The 19,428-nt window shown below is 42.8% G+C and overlaps 1 protein-coding gene across 1 annotated transcript in view; it reads left to right on the top strand.

Moving 5' to 3' along the window:
• LOC126237388 (SET domain-containing protein SmydA-8-like) overlaps window positions 1-18,923 on the top strand; it is a 341,453-nt gene extending 322,530 nt beyond the window's left edge. The window contains exons 7-8 of the mRNA XM_049947475.1: window positions 2,961-3,220; window positions 15,421-18,923. Of these exons, the coding sequence (XP_049803432.1) occupies window positions 2,961-3,220; window positions 15,421-15,668 (508 nt within the window). The 3' untranslated portion in view covers window positions 15,669-18,923. The remainder of the gene's footprint in view (window positions 1-2,960; window positions 3,221-15,420) is intronic.
• The last annotated feature ends 505 nt before the right edge of the window (window positions 18,924-19,428 follow it).

The raw sequence follows: 19,428 nt of genomic DNA, 5'->3' as shown, positions 1-19,428 counted from the left end.
GTAATTGGAATTGATCGTCTGATGATTTTACAAGACGGTAAATTACAGGGTCATCTGCAAACAATCTAAGGGGGCTCCTCAGACTACACCTAGATCATTTATGCAAATCAGGAGCAGCAGAGGGCCTATGACACTACCTTGCGGAACGCCAGATATCACTTCTGTTCTACTCGATGATTTACCTCCTCTGACTACGAACTGTGGTCTCTCTGAGAAAAAACCACGAATCCAGTCACACAACTGAGACGATGCTCCATATGCACGCAATTTGATTAATAGTCGCTTGTGAGGAACGGTATCAAAAGCCTTCTGGAAATCTAGGAATATGGAATCGATCTGAGATCCCTTGTCGACAGCACTCATTACTTCATGGGAATAAAGAACTAGCTGTGTTGCACAGGAATATTTTCTGAATCCGTGTTGGTTATGTAGTCATTTTCTTCAAGGTGATTCATAGTGTTCGAGTACAGCATATGCTCAAAAGTCCTACTGCAAATTGAGATCAGCGATATGGGTCTGTAATTTAGTGGGTTACTCCTATTTCCTTTCTTGAATATTGATGTGGCCTGTGCTACTTTCCAGTCTTTAGGAACAGACCTTTTTTCAAGTGAGCGATTGTATATGATTGCTAAGAAAGGCGCTATTGTGTCTGCATACTCTGAAAGGAACCTGATTGGTATACCATCTGGACGGGAAGACTTGCCTTTCTTAAGTGATTTGAGTTGTTTCGCAACACCTAAGATATCTACTTTTATGTCACTCATGCTAACAGCTGTTCTGGCTTCGAATTCTGGAATATTTACTTCGTCTTCTTTCGCGAAGGAATTACGGAAAATTGTATTTAGTTACTCCTCTTTAGTTAGAAGTATTCACCGCCATTCTCTTGTACACGGCAACAAGCCTTCATTCGGTTGGTTGGTTGATTTGGGGTAGAGGATCAAACAGCGAGGTCATCGGCGAGAGCAGGGGTGCACCAGAAACGCTACGCGCGTTGGACACCAGCACCACTGCCGATCCTTCTCGATCCACACATCAGCAACAAGCAGTTAACACTGGAAGGAACGGTAGATGACAACATGAGAGAACGAGCGTACCCTTTCGATCCTAATTTACGATCGCTGTAATATTCCTCTTTTTTTTCGCGCAAATAATCGTCACACAGTTTTCACGAGATTCAACACTAGCCATAGCCACGAAAAGCAAAAATTTGACGTTGGGATAGGGTTATTTTACATGACGAGTGCGCTTTTTTCCACGAAGCAAACAAAGTGACCGCTTTTCGCTCGCTTCTCATCACATCTGTGGACGAAATTTAAAAGCAGGGCACTGATTTCCAATGAGCAGCATTGCGTGAAGAAAGGCTAGCGTCTACACTCTAGTTATTAGAAACTGGAGACATGTACGTCAGAAATTGTTTCGCATTTCAATAGCTGCTGTACCTCAGATAGTTTCTGATGTTTGCAGTGACATACCCGAAGCACTTCATGGATTTTTATCAAAATACATATAAGGAAGACAATGCCAATAAAGTATTATTAATGGTGTCTGAAATATGTATAGAACGTCCACATACGATACTCCATACATATTGTCATATATTTTTTTAGAGGGGGGGGATAGCATGACCGCGGGAAAACTGATTTTACTTATTCGTTTATTTTGTCAAAAACCTCTAAAATAACAATGATATATCAGCCATGTTATTATAGCTGCCATGAACGGTCTCTTGGACTGCGAATGTTCATCAGAGACAAATGTGTGGTCAGGAGTGGCCCTGGGAAGTCTAATATGGCCGCCCTTTTTCTCTATATAAAATGGCGACCCTGGCCACGATAGTCAGCAGATCTCAATATTATTGAGCCCTTGTGCTCTACTTTGGAGAGAAGAGTGCTTAATCGCTACTCCGCCCCCCCCCCCCCCCTCCCTCCATCATCGTTATCGGAACTTGCCACAATTTTGCAGGAGAAACGGAATCAGATTCCCTTGAAAACCATACAGGACCTGTATTTATCCATTCTGAGACAACTGGAAGCTGTTTTGAATGGCAACGGGTTTCCTACACAGTTTTAGGCAGGGCAATGTGTTGCGCTTTTGAGTTTTTTTAAATATATTCGTCCAGCCCCTGTAGTAGTTAACTGAACCCGTACTAATGGTAAAGAACGTCTAGACTGCTGCGCGTCCTGCATTTCATACAGTATAAAGACTTCGTTTTTTCGTTTGTTTGTTTTCCGAAAGTAACTAACGAAGTCCTTATAGCTTCTGAGGATGTATTCAGATTCGAGGGACGAAAGGCTAGGCACAGAAACACCTGATACTCACACAACTAAAATCACTCAGAAAGTAAATACTGGCGATGAAGGCCTACGTTGTATGATACATAGAATGGTACACAAAATCAGTAGAAACCTAGATAATAGCCAGAGACTTTAGAGTCTGAAGACCGCGTACATGGAGGCAGCTGATTTGTTGGATTTGATTGTGGTCTGGTTCAAATGGCTCTGAGTACTCCTGAGGTCATCAGTCCCCTAGAACCTAGAACTACTTAAACCTAACTAACGTAAGGACATCACTCACATCCATGCCCGAGGCAGGATTCGAACCTGCCACCGTAGCGGTCGCGCGGTTCCAGACTGTAGCGCCTAGAACCGCTCGGCCACCCCGGCCGGCAATCTGGAAACAAATCACACACACTGGTTGCTTAATGGAGTGCACAGACATGGCTTGCTTCAGGTCACCCCATTCGCTGCCCCACGCTTCGCTCGTCGGACGTGGCCACTCCTGCATTCTTGGTCTCCGGCGACTTGCTAGTTGTGGCAACCAAGTGCCTAACCACCCAAACTTTCTTTAATGTCTCTTGGTTACTGTCGCCTCGGTTGCTAGCAACCAGCAGTGTGAGAAGCCGTAGGATGACTCTCTGAGTGCAGAGGCGGATAAGAGCGACGCTGACGCTGTGTCCGCAGGATCGCCGAGGAGGTGGAGGCGATCGACAGCAACGACGTGGAGGGGCTGGAGGGCTTCCTGTCGCGGTACCGCAACGTGCTGCACGACAACCACTACCACCGGCTGGGCGCCAAGCACTCGCTCAGCCAGCTGTACGGCAAGGCCGAGGGCTACACCATCAACGTGCTGTCTGACGCGCAGCTCAAGCGCAAGCGCGACATCTGCACCGACATACTCTCCGTCTTCGACGTCATCGAGCCGGGTTACTCGAGACTGCGAGGTACGTTTCCACCTCGTCCACTGCTCATACTGCGTATGCTAAACGCCAAAACCTACGTCACGTTGGAACAATATTGGACCCTACACGAAGAGTCTTGACTTCTACGCAGTAGTGCTCAGTAACAAACCTGGACCACTCACCTCTCTGAGCGCCGCTGACAGCAGCATTAAACGTTTAAGTGCACCGTGTTTACTTCAGTAGGAGTAACTGCTACTGATAAACATTCGCGTGGTGCACATGCAGTTCATTTCCGACACTGTCCTCTCACGTCACACGATTACTACGCGACTGCGTACAACCGTGGCCGTCCCTGCGCCATCAGACTTGTGGTAAAATTAGCTACTGACAGCGTAGAACAGAAGGTGTTCCACGAATCCCATTACACACTTTCCACGTTGTAAAATTTTCCAAACAGTTTCTTCTATCGAAAAAGGCCGAAACAGGGACGCTACCTGCCGCGATATATTTCTGCATCTGTATATAACGACGTAAAAAAATCCCAACAACAAGAAATAATGAATGTAGAGCAATGAAATTTAGGGAATACATTTGTCTAGGTAACATATTCTCCCACCGGAGGTTCGAGTGCACCCACGGGCATGGGTGTGTGTGTTGTTCTTAGCAGAGGTTAGTGTAAGTTAGTTTAAGTAGTGTGTGGCAACGGCCATGCCGCAGTGGATACACCAGTTCCCGTGAGATCACCGAAGTTAAGAGCTGTCTGGCGTGGCCGGCACTTGGATGGGTGACCATCCAGGTCGTCATGCGCTGTTGCCATTTTTCGGGGTGTACTCAGCCTCGTGATGCCAGTTGAGGAGCTACTCGACCGAATAGTAGCGGCTCCGGTCAAAGAAAACCATGACGACTGGGAGAGCGGTGTGCTGACCACGCGCCCCTCCTATCCACATCCTCAACTGAGGATGAGACGGCGGTCGGATGGTCCCGATGGGCCACTTGTGGCCTGAAGACGGAGTGCTAAGTAGTGTGTAAGTCTAGGAACCGATGACCTCTGCAGTTTGGTCCCTTAAGAACTCACACACATTTGAACATTTTTGAGGTAACATATTTAAGTGATTAACGCTGCAAGATCACAGGTAAATGAAAGTGTCAGAAACGCCATTGCAGTTGTGAAATGCTGGTACATTTATAACCTGTATAACAACAAAAATGTTGAATGCATGCATGTAAACGTGTATGCATTGTGTTGTACAGGTGCCGGATGTCAGACTGTGTGATGGATTCTCATGCCAATTGCACTTGGTCGGTCAGTATAGACACAGTCAGTGCTGGTTGTGGATGACGCTGGAGTTGTCCCATATGTGCTCGATTGAAGACAGATCAGGTGATCCAGCAGGTCAAGGCAACATGTGGATACTCTGTATAGCATGTTGGGTTACAACAGTGGCATGTGGAGGAGCGTTAACCTGTTGGAAAACATCCCCTGGAGTTCCGTATATGAATGGCAGCACAACAGGTCGTATCGTCAGACAGACGTACAAGTTTGCAGTCAGGGTGCATGGGATAACCACGAAAATGCTCCTGCTGTCATACGAAACCTTGCCTTAGGCCTTAATCTCATATGTATGTCAGTGTGTCAGCAAGCAGACAGATTGGTTGCAGGCCCTCAACTAGCCTACTCCTAACCATAACACGGCCATCACTGGCACAGAGGCAGAACCAGCTTTCATCAGAAAACAGAACAGACTTCCACCCTGCCCACCAATGAGTTCTTGCATGACACCACTGAAATCGCAAGCGGTGGTGGTTTGGGATCTTTGGAATGCAGTCTCCAGGGTGTCTGGCTCGGAGCTGTCCTTGAAGTAACCGATTTGTAACAGTTTGTCGTGTCATTGTAATGCCAACTGCTGATCAGATTGTTGTTGCAAACGTAGTACGATGTGCCACAGCCATTCGCCGAACACGATGGTCTTCCCTTTCAGTAGTTCCGCTTGGCCGTATGGAGTCCGGACTTCTTGAGACCGCACTTTCTCGTGAAAGCCTCTGCGAACAGTCATGTACAGTGGCTACATCATTGGCAAGTCCTCCTGCAATATCGCGGAAGGAAAGTTCAGCTTCTCGTAGCCTTATTACACGACCTCGTTCAAACACAATGATAATGGCATCTTTGTCGCCTTAAAGACATTCTTGACTAACATCAATTCATCATGTCCAGTCTGAAAGGTAACTAAAGCTCACGACCGTCACAGCGTGTATTTAAAGCAAACACGCCGGCAGAAGTGGCCGAGCGGTTCTAGGCGCTACAGTCTGGAACCGCGCGGCCGCTACGGTCGCAGATTCGAATCCTGCCTCGGGCATGGATGTGTGTGCTGTCCTTAGGTTAGTTAGGTTTAAGTAATTATAAATTATAGGAGACTGATGACCTTAGAAGTTGGACTTAACTTCTAAGTGCTCAGAGCCATTTGAACCATTTTTTAAAGCAAACAAGCGCTACAAACCCCACTCTTATGCGACTGGAGCAAAATTTTTGTAAACACCATCTTTCAGATGTAGATACACACGTATCAACTTTCTTTTATGTCATACAACTCCTTCTTGGTGTTCCGACTTTTTCCCCGTGTGGAACAGTCTCTTCTTTTCCACTTCTCATTCGCAACACTAAATTCAGAACACTCATTCACGCTCTGGGTTTCAAATCACTGGGAAATGTAATAAAATGAGTTCAAATAAACCTTTGTTTTTGGCTACTAAACTGACTTTTGGTCGGTAACTGAGCTGTGACTGACACAAAAGAGAATATCTACTCACACAGAACTATATCTCAACGATGTTTTGTCGAATAGCACTCACAACAACATGTTTAGTGTGGCTCGCACTTGGCAATACTCGTTTCGACTTGTGCGTCCTCCTCAAGAGCACAGAAAAGTCAATAGTCTTTCCCAGGAGATGCTAGATTAAGCGATGCAGTTTCGTTCTGAACCGTCGTAACCCATCATTTCTGTAAACCGTTGACTCTCTTTCTAGAGTAATTTTGCAAAGCCATGTTTGAGTTGAGGTCTTCTCTAGGTATAATGAACTTTCGTAGCTCGTCTGCGTCTATTTTTTATGAGGTTCCCGGTTTTTAGGATGCTTGTTCTCTACGCTCAACAGTCTTCTACATTCTATGCTCCGTGAAGCGAGCCGTGTGAATCTGCCATCAGGCTCCATTAGGGTTAAGGTCCAATATGCATCAGTGCAAGAAAATGAGCGTCGCCATGCAAGATATTGGAACAGAAACTAGAGCCGTGTGATCTGTTCAAAAGGATCCCGACACCTATTACCGCACATCAGTGTGGGATGTGTCTACCCTTAGCCTTTATGACGGCTTTAACTCTGCTGGGGACATTTTCAGCGAGGTGTTTGATTATCTGTGGAGGAATGACAGCCCATCCTCCTCAAGAGCCTAAACCAGAGATGATGGTAATGTTGGACGCTGGGGTCTGGAGTGGATTCCACGTTCTAACTCATCCCAAGGGCGTCCCTTTGGATTTAGCTCGGGACTTTGGGTGAGCCAGTCCACTTCAGGTAATGTTTCTCTCCACAAACACTGCTTTACGACAGTTTGACAAGTTGATACTGTCATCGTCTCCGAACTATTCGTTTACTGTACCCAGTACACAATGCTGTAAAATGTTTTCGCATCCTTCCGCATTCAGCGTTTTCTCAAATTCAATGAGGGGACTGCACCACAATCACGGAAACACCCCCTTACAGTAACACCACCTCCTGCGTCCTGTTGGCTCTACACATGATGGTTCCATAGACACTCACTAAACCTAAAACCGTCTGACGGATTGCCAAGGGTATAGCGTGATTCATCACTCCAAAGCACCCGTTTCTACATTACTGGACATTAAAATTGCTACACCACGAAGATGACGTGCTACAGACGCGAAATTTAACCGACAGGAAGAAGATGCTGCAATATACAAATGATTAGCTTTTCAGAGCATTCACACATGGTTGGCGCCGGTAGCGACACCTACAACGTGCTGACATGAGGAAAGTTTCCGACCGACTTCTCATTCACAAACAGCAGTTGACCGGCGTTGCCTGGTGAAACGTTGTTGTGATGCCTCGTGTAAGGAGGAGAAATGCGTACCATCACGTTTCCGACTTTGATAAAGGTCGGATTGTAGCCTATCGCGATTGCGGTTTATCGTATCGCGACATTGCTGCTCGCTTTGGTCGAGATCCAATTAATGTTAGCAGAATATGGAATCGGTGGGTTCAGGAGGGTAATACGGAACGCCGTGCTGGATCCCAACGGCCTCGTATCACTAGCAGTCGACATGACAGGCATCTTATCAGCATGGCTGTAACGGATCGTGCAGCCACGTCTAGATCCCTGAGTCAACAGATGGGTACGTTTGCAAGACAACAACCATCTGCACGAACAGTTCGACGACGTTTGCAGCAGCATGGACTATCAGCTCGGAGACCATGGCTGCAGTTACCCTTGACGCTGCATCACAGACAGGAGTGCCTGTGATGGTGTACTCAACGACGAACCTGAGTGCACGAATGGGAAAATGTCATTTTTCCGGATGAATCCAGGTTCTGTTTACAGCATCATGATGGTCGCATCTGTTTGGCAACATCGCGGTGAACGCACATTGGAAGCGTGTATTCGTCATCGCCATACTGGCGTATCACCTGGCGTGATGGAATGCGGTGCCATTGGTTACACGTCTCGGTCACCTCTTGTTCGCATTGACGACACTTTGAACAGTGAACGCTACATTTCAGATGTGTTACGACCGGTGGCTCTACCCTTCATTCGATCTCTGCGAAACCCTACATTTCAGCAGGATAATGCACTACCGCATGTTGCAGGTCCTGTACGGGCCTTTCTGGATACAGAATATGTTCGACTGCTCCTCTGGCCAGCACATTCTCCAGATCTCTCAGCAATTGAAAACGTCTGGTCAATGGTGGCCCAGCAACTGGCTCGTCACAATACGCCAGTCAGTACTCTTGATGAACTGTGGTATCGCGTTGAAGCTGCATGGCTGTACCTATACACGCCATCCAAGCTCTGTTTGACTCAATTCCCAGGTGTATCAAGGCCGTTATTACGGTCAGAGATGGTTGTTCTGGGTACTGATTTCTGAGGATCTATGCACCCAAATTGCGTGAAAATGTAATCACATGTCAGTTCTAGTATAATATATTTGTCAAATGAACACCCGTTAATCATCTGCAGTACTTCTTGGTGCAGCAATTTTAATGGCCAGTAGTGTATTAGCGGACATCAGTGTGGGATAGCCTTTATGACGGCTTTAACTCTGCTGGGGACATTTTTAGCGAGGTGTCTGAATATTTGTGGCGGAATGACAGCCCTTCCTCCTCAAGAGCCTAAACCAGAGATTATGGTAATGTTGGACGCTGGGGTCTGCAGTGGACTCGACGTTCTAACTCATCCCAAGGGCATCCCCTTGGATTTAGCTCGGGACTCTGGACGGACCTGTCCACTTCAGGAATGTTTCTTTGCCTCACAGACACTGCTTTACAACAGGTTCAAGTTGATACTGTCATTGTCTCCGTACTATTCGTTTACTGTACCCAGCACACAATGTTGTAAAGCGTTTTCGCATCCTTCCACACTTAGCGTTTTCTCAAATTCAATGAGGGGACTGCACCACAATCACGAAAACACAACACCCCCTTACAGTAACACCATCTCCTGCGTCCTGTTGGCTCTACACATGATGGTTCCCCAGACACTCGCTAAGCCCAAAACCGTCTGTCGGATTGCCACAGGGTATAGTGTGATTCATCACTCCAAACCACCCGTTTTCAGTCATCTACGGCTCAGTGGCGTTGCTGTTTGCACAACCTCAAGCGTCGTTTAGCACTGACTACATGTGCTTGGGGCCTATGAGGAGTTGCTCGACCATTGTATCCCACTCTTTTTTATTCCCTATGCAGAGCCATTGCACTAACTGGACTGCTGGTAGCACTTCGGACCTCATGTGTGTTCCCTTCCGCTGATTTCATGCGATTTTTTACAACCACCTTCCGCAATGCTCGACGGGCCCTTTTCGTCAGTACTTGAGGCCTGCCTGGTCTTGATTTAGCCATGACTGTTCCTTCGCGTTTCCGCGACACCATCACCCAACAGTCGACTTGGGCAGCTTAAAAAGGGCTGAAATATCCCTGAAGTATGTGTTACTCAGATTACGTCCAATGACCAGTCGACATTCGAAGTCACTGAGCTCTACTGACTGACCAGTTCTACTGTTACTGCTTCTGTACTCACAATACTCCCTGCCTCCTTTTATAATAGCAGATCCGCCTCTCGTGAGGCCGGATAGTGTTTAGCCGTCATTCTTCAAGCCTGCTTAGCTTTCAGTACTTTTCCATTCCCAGGCTGAGTCTCAAGAGTTTGGTTTGGCGCCACCTCACTCCTGCATTGGCAGTTGCCTCAGAACAGAAACGCATTGTTTACTATGAACTGCAAGCAGGGCATACGCTAAACGCCGTAACCTACGTCACGTTGGAGCAATAACGGATCCTACACGAAGAGTCTTGACTTCTACGCAGTAGTGCTCACAAGGGAACCTCCCCATCGCACCCCCCTCAGATTTAGTTATAAGTTGGCACAGTGGATAGGCCTTGAAAAACTGACCACAGATCAATCGAGGAAACAGGAAGAAGTTGTGTGGAACTATGAAAAAATAAGCAAAATATGCAAACTGAGTAGTCCATGTGCCAGATAGGCAACATAAAGGAGAATGTTAGTTGATGAGCGCCATGGTCTCGTGGTTAGAGTGAGCACCTGCGGAACGAAAGGTCCTTGGTTCGAGTCCTCCCTCGAGTGAAAATTTTACTTTCTTTACTTTCGCAAAGTTACGATCTGTCCGTTCATTCATTGACGTCTCTGTTCACTGTAATAAGTTTAGTGTCTGTGTTTTGCGACCGCACCGCAAAACCGTGCGATTAGTAGACGAAAGGACGTGCCTCTCCAATAGGAACCGAAAACATTTGATCGCAAGGTCATAGGTCAACCGATTCCTCCACAGGAAAACACGTCTGATATATTCTTTACGACACTGGTGACGGCATGTGCGTCACATGACAGGGATATGTTGTCGACCCACCTAACTTGCACACTTGGCGAATGGGTGAAAAGATTCTTCTACCTTGCCCGATTTAGGTTTTCTTGTGGATGTGATAATCACTCCAAAAAAAGTGATGAAAACATAAGAGTTTGTCACATAAACTGCATCAAATGAATGCAACAGTTTCAGAGTCGCACAGTTTTCCCTGTGCTCTGTCAAAACATATGTTTTTTACGTTTTCAAATGTTTCCGTGCGTAGACCGTCAAATTCTGTATATGTCCAAGCAAATCTGAACATGCTCACGCTAACCACAGGACCACGGCGCTCGTAAGACAACACTCTCCTTGATGTTGCCTATCTTGCACATGGACTACTCAGTTTGTATATTTTGCTTATTTTTTTCATAGTTCCACACAACTTCTTCCTGTTTTCTCGATTGATCTGTGTTCAGTTTTTCAAGGCCTATCCCTGTGCCAACTTATAACTAAATCTGAGGGGGGTGCGATGGGGAGGTTCCCTTGTCAGTAACAAACCTGGACCACTCACCGCTCTGAGCGCCGCTGACAGCAGCACTAAACGTTAAGTGCACCCATGTTTACTCCAGTAGGAGTAACTGCTACTGATAAACATTCGCGCGGTCCACATGCAGTTCATTTCCGACACTCTTCTCACGTCACACGATTACTACGCAACTGCGTGCAACCGACAGGAGAACAGGAACTATTCTTTACCCTCTTCAGCAGGTACTGATGTACACAACGCCTCTTTGTTTCCTGTGAGTCGTAAAATGTTCTCGATACACCTTAAGAGCAGTAAATTGGCTTTGCCATCAACAGATGTGGTTGTTTTCTCGTGGAGGGTAGGACTTGAATGTACAGTTTAGAATGAACAGCTGTCCGCACACCCTCTAGGCAGTTTTCTGTCTACAGCAAGTTTGAAAGACGAGAGTAAGGAAGGAACATTACATCCTGACGTCCTGTTGGCATTATTAGAGAAGTATTTCAGTTTTAAGAATTTTTTGGAACATTTTCCTTAGGAAAATGCCAATCGATAAAATTATATTAAAATTATTTCAATAACACAGCCTGGATGGCATGTAAGTTGTATATAATTCGTTTGGTGGCCGGATATGGTCATTTATTACATCATTATCACACTTTTTTTATTCTTTGGTGACAGCACGAGCCGCTGGCGTGGAGGAAGTTGCTCTGGAGTAGTGTGGAACACTGCAATAGAGAAGAAAAGGAAGTACCAGCATGCCACATGAAAGTATTTCGTACATGGTATACGAACATGCCCAGGGTCTGCTACTAATTAATATTCATTACGTGTTCTAGTTTTCCTCAATCTGATACTCAACTGATACGTTTATTTGGCGGGGTACAGGGTGAGTTGTGTTGACGAAGAATTTTTTATAAGATAGGAGGGGTGAGGGAGGAGGGAGACGGGTAGCTGCCCATCCCTGCACCTCGCTGGGTACGCCCTTGACACTATGTGTTCAAGTTGCCTTCCACCCACAAGTACACGTGTATCAGGCCTACGTCATGCTGTAGTCCAGATACAATGACGTATTGCTGAAGTACTGAGTATGTTTCCCCAGGTTCCAACATACGGACATCAAGGTAATCTGCATTTTGTGCCGTGATTCATTAGACAACACTGTAAAATAGTCCTACAAATAAAAGTTAATGCACGTCGGCTTCCGAATAATTGATTCCGTGACAGATGGATACGAATAGGTGAACCAATTCCCTTGTTTCCTTATTCTCTGGATCAAAATCCACTATACTTTTATTTGTAAGGTCAACTGAAAAGATTTTGTGTGCCGAATTTCAGCACAACACGCAAAGAGCCATCGTTCCCGTACTGTATAAGTCTGCGAAAACTTAGGAAATACTCGAGGGATATATCAGAATATTTGTGACTCAGTGCGAAGGCTCGTTAAAGTATCCATAAATACCAAAAGAGATCTTTTGAACATGAAATGGAGCTGCACTTTTTTCCGTGGCATTAGAAAGAGCCTTGGAAGAAGAGTTCTTCATAAGTGGAATTTCAGATAGTAATAAAGTAACAGCACCGCAAACCACTCCTACACTGCTAGCAGAAGACGCCTTGCAAATGGTTGCCCTACCGTACCAAATGTAAACAGACACAAGTGTTTATTTTATGACTACTACATCGAGTGCTGATAATGTTGTCCTTGGGCACTGATACACGCTGTAACAGAGACAAGTAGAAGCAATTTCTGGTGTGCCCCAGGAAAGTGTGCGGGGGTCTTCCTCGTTCAAATGTATGTTAATGACCTAGCAGACATTAACAGCAACCTCAAACTATAATGAAGCACAGTCCGTAAAAACCTGCAGAAATATTCAGTCGGATTGAAAATTGTTTAACTTCATATTTGTAATTATTACAGTTCTGGTGAAAGACGCAAGGAAATGTGTAGAGCCATCTCTGACAATACTAATATTCTGAATGAGAACAAAAAACAGAAACAAAAAAACATAAATTTAATACTCTTGTTATAAATCATGAAAAATCAAATTCTCTTGTATTTGACTGCGGTTATAAAAATATTTTTTACCGACACCTAATAAGTAATCCACTAATCCTGCTGTACGCAACAGACAACTTATTTCGTCTTGCCGCTACAACTGCGTGAATATTCTGTATCCAACAGCATGCTAAAACAATTCAAAAGAAATACTGCGACCCATGCAGAGTGCAATGCATGGTCACAACTACTGCTCCAACTACTGCCATTTTTGTATAGAAACTGAATAATCAGGAGGGTTTGGCCAACATGTCTTAAGCAGTGTAAAACATGAAAGAAACCAATAAAAACTTTTAATTTATTATATTCTGAATATCGATAATTTAAACACTGACAAACTTTACTCGAATCTTTCCTTTTCTTCGACAGACTGATTAGCAACAACTTTAATTATTTCACAATGTCTATAATGAATAATTACGTATCTGGTCACAACAAAGATGTGAATATTACTCTCAATGTATGCGTACACAAATCTGAAAGAATCTATCCAGTGCGCAAGCAAGCAACAACTACTAGCAGTGAAAAGGCAAATTACCAAAAATCTTTCATTTATACCCAAGTCTCCTCCAGCACTACTAGCACGGTCACGATGGGCTGCAACTTCATCTGTCGCTGACTACTCTCAACAACTGTTCGCTCGCTACCATTTGCGGTAATAATATCTCAGATTCAGAGTCTGTGTATGCAGAATCAGTGACAAACTTTCCAAAGAAGTATTAAGTCCAACCTTCATAACCCCACACTCACTTTTAAGAAACGCAAAATTCTTACATAATAAAACTGAGAAAAACAGCATCAGATGTTTTACAAAATTAGTAAAATACATAAACATAAGCATAAGATTACATAAGTTATGCACATAATAGGAAATTGAAAAGCTTACAGCATAGTCAAGGAAAATAACAAACAAGTATCATCTTGTGCATGTAAGCACTCATATCCACATGATATTGACAGTACTTCATTTGGTAGGATAACAAAATATTATTCATAGTTCTTGCAGAGATAAAAATATTACATAGAATTGCAAATCGTGCAGAGAGAAAGAAAATGAGTATACAAGTATCATTCTGCAGGTAAGCACTATATCTGCATGACATTGGCGTTAGTTCATTTGACAAGATCACAAAATTTTACTTCTCTTTTAAGTTCATTTTCTATCATCACAAGCCTTTAAAATGAATGTGAATGACTATTGAGAAAAGAGTTATCAGTATCTGTTATGTGACATACAGTGGCTTAATCGACAGGTACCACAAATTTCCTAAGAAACAACATTACAATACCATGCAAAAAGTAATTTGAAGATTTAGTTGACGAAGAAAGAGCAAAAAATTGCAATAATCGACAGACGGGATTAATTGTTTTGTACATCAAGACGCACTCTGTGCTGAATTTGCAGGCATGGAGCACTGATGAAATTGGTGGTACTAATAGTAAATTTTCTGATGTCACACGCATTATTCCACTGTCAGTTGCAACGGTTTCCCATGAAACTGACAGAAAAGTATGGAAGCTTTATATATCACTGCAAAGTACGTTGGTTAAGTCAGGAGACATGCCTGGAATTACTTTTCGATTTAGACCCCGCTGTTGTTGAATTTATGATGGAGAAAGTAGAGCAGGAACGAAAACTATAACATCCGAAATGGACCGCTGACCTCTTATTTTAAGTCGACTGGACTGCACATTGATCACAGTAAAACATTGTAAGATGAAAAAAACTGGTTTCTGATTTGATTGTGATGCATTTAAAAAGAAAATCGCGTTGTAAAAGGGACAAATTCTGACAAAAGAAACTTCTCCATTTCCCTAAGTCCTAAGAAAAAGCGAATTTTAAAAAATTCGTTGTTGACTATGAAAGAAATACAAGGATAGTTTTCTAAACGTTTTGTTTTTGGTATTTCAGTTGAAAGTGCCCCTGTGCATGTACAGATGGAACTGATTGCTCTCTATTGTAATCCCCATTAAAAAGACCATTTCTTTTGCATTAAAACTCTTGGAAGCCCACATAGTTTTCTTCAAGAAGACTTTTCACATCTACATAACCAGTTTCCAAATGTGGTGAAATATTTCAATGAACATATGTATGTGAAAAGATTTTTTCTATTATGGGGCTAAAGAAGTTACAATCACATGGTAACCTGAGTTACAAAATCTGTGGAATTGACTGTGTCTATCCATATGCAGACGGTTTGTACCAGATAAAATTTTTATTGTGTCTGCAGCGCTCCAAAAAATAATTAACGAACAAAAACGTTTGTTTTGTGAGTGATCTACATTGTTGAGAAATGTGAAACATAAAATCAAGGCATATGCAATGTGGTTGCATTGCCATTCAAATGCAACACGTTTCCAGTTTTCCCTCTTCCCCTTCCTCTCACTCAGAAAGTACGGCATGGTGGTGGGGGAAGTGTTAGCAGGGCTGAGCACTAGGGCACTCACGCCAAGGCACAGTTCGCGTTCCGAATTCATGGCTGCTTCTGCTGTACGGACACTGGAGGAGGATTTCATTGGTATTTATAAAGTGTGCACTGCTTGTTGCAGGTCCTCAACTCACATAACCTGTGATGTGTGCCCACAGGTATCGTGCTGTACGAGCTACATGCACCCGTCATGATCTTGGCAACGCGGCGCTTCGAGGCTCGCACGATCGGCAAGCGGGAGCTGGGCCGTGACCTTAAGAAGGTGGTACGCTGCCTGGAGGAAGCCAGCCTCATCCTCGGCTTCGAGCCTGAGGGATCCTCGGAAGCGCTGATGGCCGCCGCCGCCAGAGACGCACTCGACCGCCTCAGGGACTGGCAGACCGTCATCGGCAAGCTCAACGCGTAGCTCTGTGGGCAGCATTGAACACGATGGCAGGGAAGTGAGCCACCACCACCATGTTCTCAGGACAACTGGCTTGGCTCGAGAGAGCTGGAGATGATGGCTGTTTTATAGTTCACACAGCTCTCGTTCTACCAAAGATTTCCGCTGTTGAACAAGTACTTGGATACAACCACAGGCTTATATTTTGCAGTCTGAATATGTGGCACTTTCAGTATAACCAGAAAATGAAACTGTCACCAAAATGAGGTGGAACATCATTTTTTTTTACTAGCTGAGCCCTTAAGTCATGTATATTATAGAAAAACCAAAGAAAAAATTTAGAATGGCCCATGTTAAATGCCATAAACACACAAACACACACACACACACACACACACACACACACACACACATATATATATATATATATATATATATATATATATATATATATATATATATATTCATTTTCTCGTAAACACACGAACTATAGATTATTTTCACATAAATAGATAAATAGTGATAATATATTGAAAAAAACACAGTGAATCTTAAACACTTAAACTATCAGTTAGTTTCTTACGAACCAAATTCGTATTTAGTTTGTGTGCAGAGCCATTACCCTGGCGTTCCACCAGCATTAGTTTGGCTGTAGTTGCCTGACGTTCCAAATAGACTGATACTTTGTCCAGCTGCTTTGTTCGCTCTGTAGGTGTCATGTCTTCAGATTGAGCACCAACATCGACAACCAACCCACTATCATTATTGCTATTGTCTGCAGACGAACAAAAGGCGAAATTTTCATCATTAGAAATCAGACTGTAGTCAGTATCATTCTCATTTAGAAGCAACTCATTTGTGTCATATGTCAGGATTCAGGGATGTTTACAAATTTTTCAGCAGACTGTGACTGGTCGACATAGTCGCCAGTTTCTTTATTCGATGGGAAATGGCAGTCCACATATCTTTCCAATACCTCATGATTGTTGGTTTGTGAAGATGATCCCACACAGATGTAGTCATATAAATGACATCTTTCGCATTAATTGATTTCAAAACTATTATAACACCATTTTCCCCCTCTTCTTCAACAACATTGCATAATATCTGTCTTTTACACATGTGTTTAACATTTTCATGATATTTTTTTTTCAGTTGATTGCAACAGTCCCATCACTTTAGGTGGTAAAAATTTCACTTTGATGCAGCCACTGACCAGTTCTTCTACATCTGACAGAGAGAGCAACGTCAATGAGTAATTAGCTCTTCATTGTCAGAAGCAACCTTCTTGTTACACACGACACAAATTCTTCACAGAACCACTTTTTCTAAAGCAACCATCCATCGACACATTCTTTTTTAGGGGGGAGGGGAGGGGCAACTAAGAAAGTGGCAAAGGTAAATGTGGTCTTCAGGAAAACAAGCCTAGTCTTTAATAGGCTGGCACAGTGGTTCAAAATCAAGAGCTGTAAAAGAATCCAGGGACAGTAATTCGCCCTGTCTCTTCCCCTACTCTTTCATATACTTCTGACAGACTGCAAGCTTGTTGCAAATGGCAAAAAAAAATCGAAAGTAGCTAACACATCACTACAGCACCATCAAATGAAAAGGCAGTTATCACACATTATTGTTATGTAAGACAATTGTTATTCTTCTGATCTGTTAGGATGTGAGAAATTATCTTAAACTTTATGCGATCATCTTTTCTGAGGTCTTGCACTTTGTTAACCAATAATATAGCAATAAATTTCAAAATCTGAAACCTGGAGAAGTCCTAATGTGCTATATGATTTCATGTGGTACCAGTCTCTACTGAAATGTCATTTAAGTTTAATTTTCTCCAGACAGCTAACTCTGTATCAAAAAGGACATTTATCTTGCAAAATTTAAAGACTGGTCCAGGTTTTCCACTTCTTCCTTAGAAACGCCTTGAACTGTAAGTGTGAATTACTTCCAGAGAACCTAATATGACTAAGGTTTCTTTTTCAGTCTGTCTTAGAACAATCAGTTTCCATACAGCAAGGGAACATTACACCTTTAAATCAATGCCTTGTTTGGTTTTTGTTTCATTTTATATATCCAGCTGTTAGCAATGGTGTATGAGGGTACAATTTTTTTGTGAACATGCCTCTATTGTGTCATACTGCATAAATGAACATCAAACTTTAGCTCTCTTTTTGTCTGCATCTTACCCACACCTTAAATTTAAATGACAAAGATCTTCTCTCTCATTTTGACTGTGTCGTCATTGAAAAGCTTAATTCCTTATTTTTCCTGACATGAACACATGAAAATAGCAAAATTCATAGTGTGGTTATCATTAAATGAATAACAGCGATGGTTGTGCATGACAGTGGCCTAGTGACTAGTCGATTCTGTGATGAATCAAATTAGATTTGAAGAACAGGATGAACTATTTTGTTGTAAAAGAAATATATTCTAAATAAAATATTCATTACACTCTATTCACAGGACTGTGGGATGAAAAGTATTACAACAATATTTATGGACATCATTACATCTGCTTGGAAAGTTATGCCATATTCTTTTCTAGAGGTGATAGGGATGGAAAACATATTTTTGTAAGACTTATTGAAGAAAAATACATTGCATTTTCCAAGATGGTGCTCACATGAGATATGAATTACTTGATCTCAGTGAAGAGCAAGAATATGCTCCCTTATCAACTGAAAATAACTTACCTAATTTCGAATAGAATGCTTCTATTTGTATTGACTAATTTACTGTCTGGGAACCTGAAGATATGTACTTAGTAATACTAATCACTGTCCATTGTACATTTTGTGTATGTAAACGTCCAGTGTTGAAAAGTAATAAAACTGAGTACCAAGTTGTTTTAATCTCCAGCATTTATAACAGTGATATTCCTTTACACCTTCATGTTAACAAGTACCATATAAGATGTCTAAACAAAACAAAAAACACAAAAGAATTTCATAATGCCAAAATGGATGTTGTGATAGATAATGCTGTAAAATAATCAATTGTGGATACAAATGTGAATGTTATTTTGAACGCCATCCTGTGCACTAAAAACTCAATGGTTGAATATTTTATTTGACATCTGCCTATTCCTGAGATTTTTTTACTTGTAGATGTAAGAGCAAGCTGAAAAAGTTCTCCACTTATCCAGAGATGACCCTGATATCAACAGAATTTTGGTGCTGTTTGTGTGGCTTTTTAAAGCAAATGTATTGGTTGAATTCATTTAAATTTGTAATTTGACATATGGTGATGTCATAATTATGAGGGCTGTTCAATAAAGAATAATCATAATTTTTTTTGACAACTTACATTTACCTACATACCTAATTTTGATAGTCCTTCTCAAAGTAGTCTCCCATGAATGTGATGCACTGTGTTTCTGCTGGAAACCATTTTTTGAGAGATCCTTCAAAGTCACCTCTGCAGCTTTCACCACTGCTTCTGACGATTGATAATGCCTCCCACGAAGGCGTTTCATGTTAGGGAGTAGAAAAGAGTCACATGGGGCTAAATACGGACTATAGGGAGGGTGATGGATGCACTTCACATTGATTTTTGCTAGATATTCAGCAACAACATTGGCAATATGCGGCTGCGCATTATAGTAGTGCTGCATCCAGCCTGCTTCACGGAAATGAGGTCTTTTGCGTCTGATACGTACTTGCAACGTTTTCAGGACATCCCTGTAGTATTGTCCAGTTACTGATACGTGTGCAGATACAACATGCTGATAAACCATTCCATAATTATCAAAGAATGATATGACCATAACTTTCCC

This window comes from Schistocerca nitens, chromosome 2 (assembly GCF_023898315.1).
Source record: "Schistocerca nitens isolate TAMUIC-IGC-003100 chromosome 2, iqSchNite1.1, whole genome shotgun sequence".
Taxonomy (NCBI): domain Eukaryota; kingdom Metazoa; phylum Arthropoda; class Insecta; order Orthoptera; family Acrididae; genus Schistocerca; species Schistocerca nitens.
The sequence above is the reverse complement of the archived record's forward strand: the minus strand, read 5'-3'. Positions and strand labels throughout refer to the sequence as shown.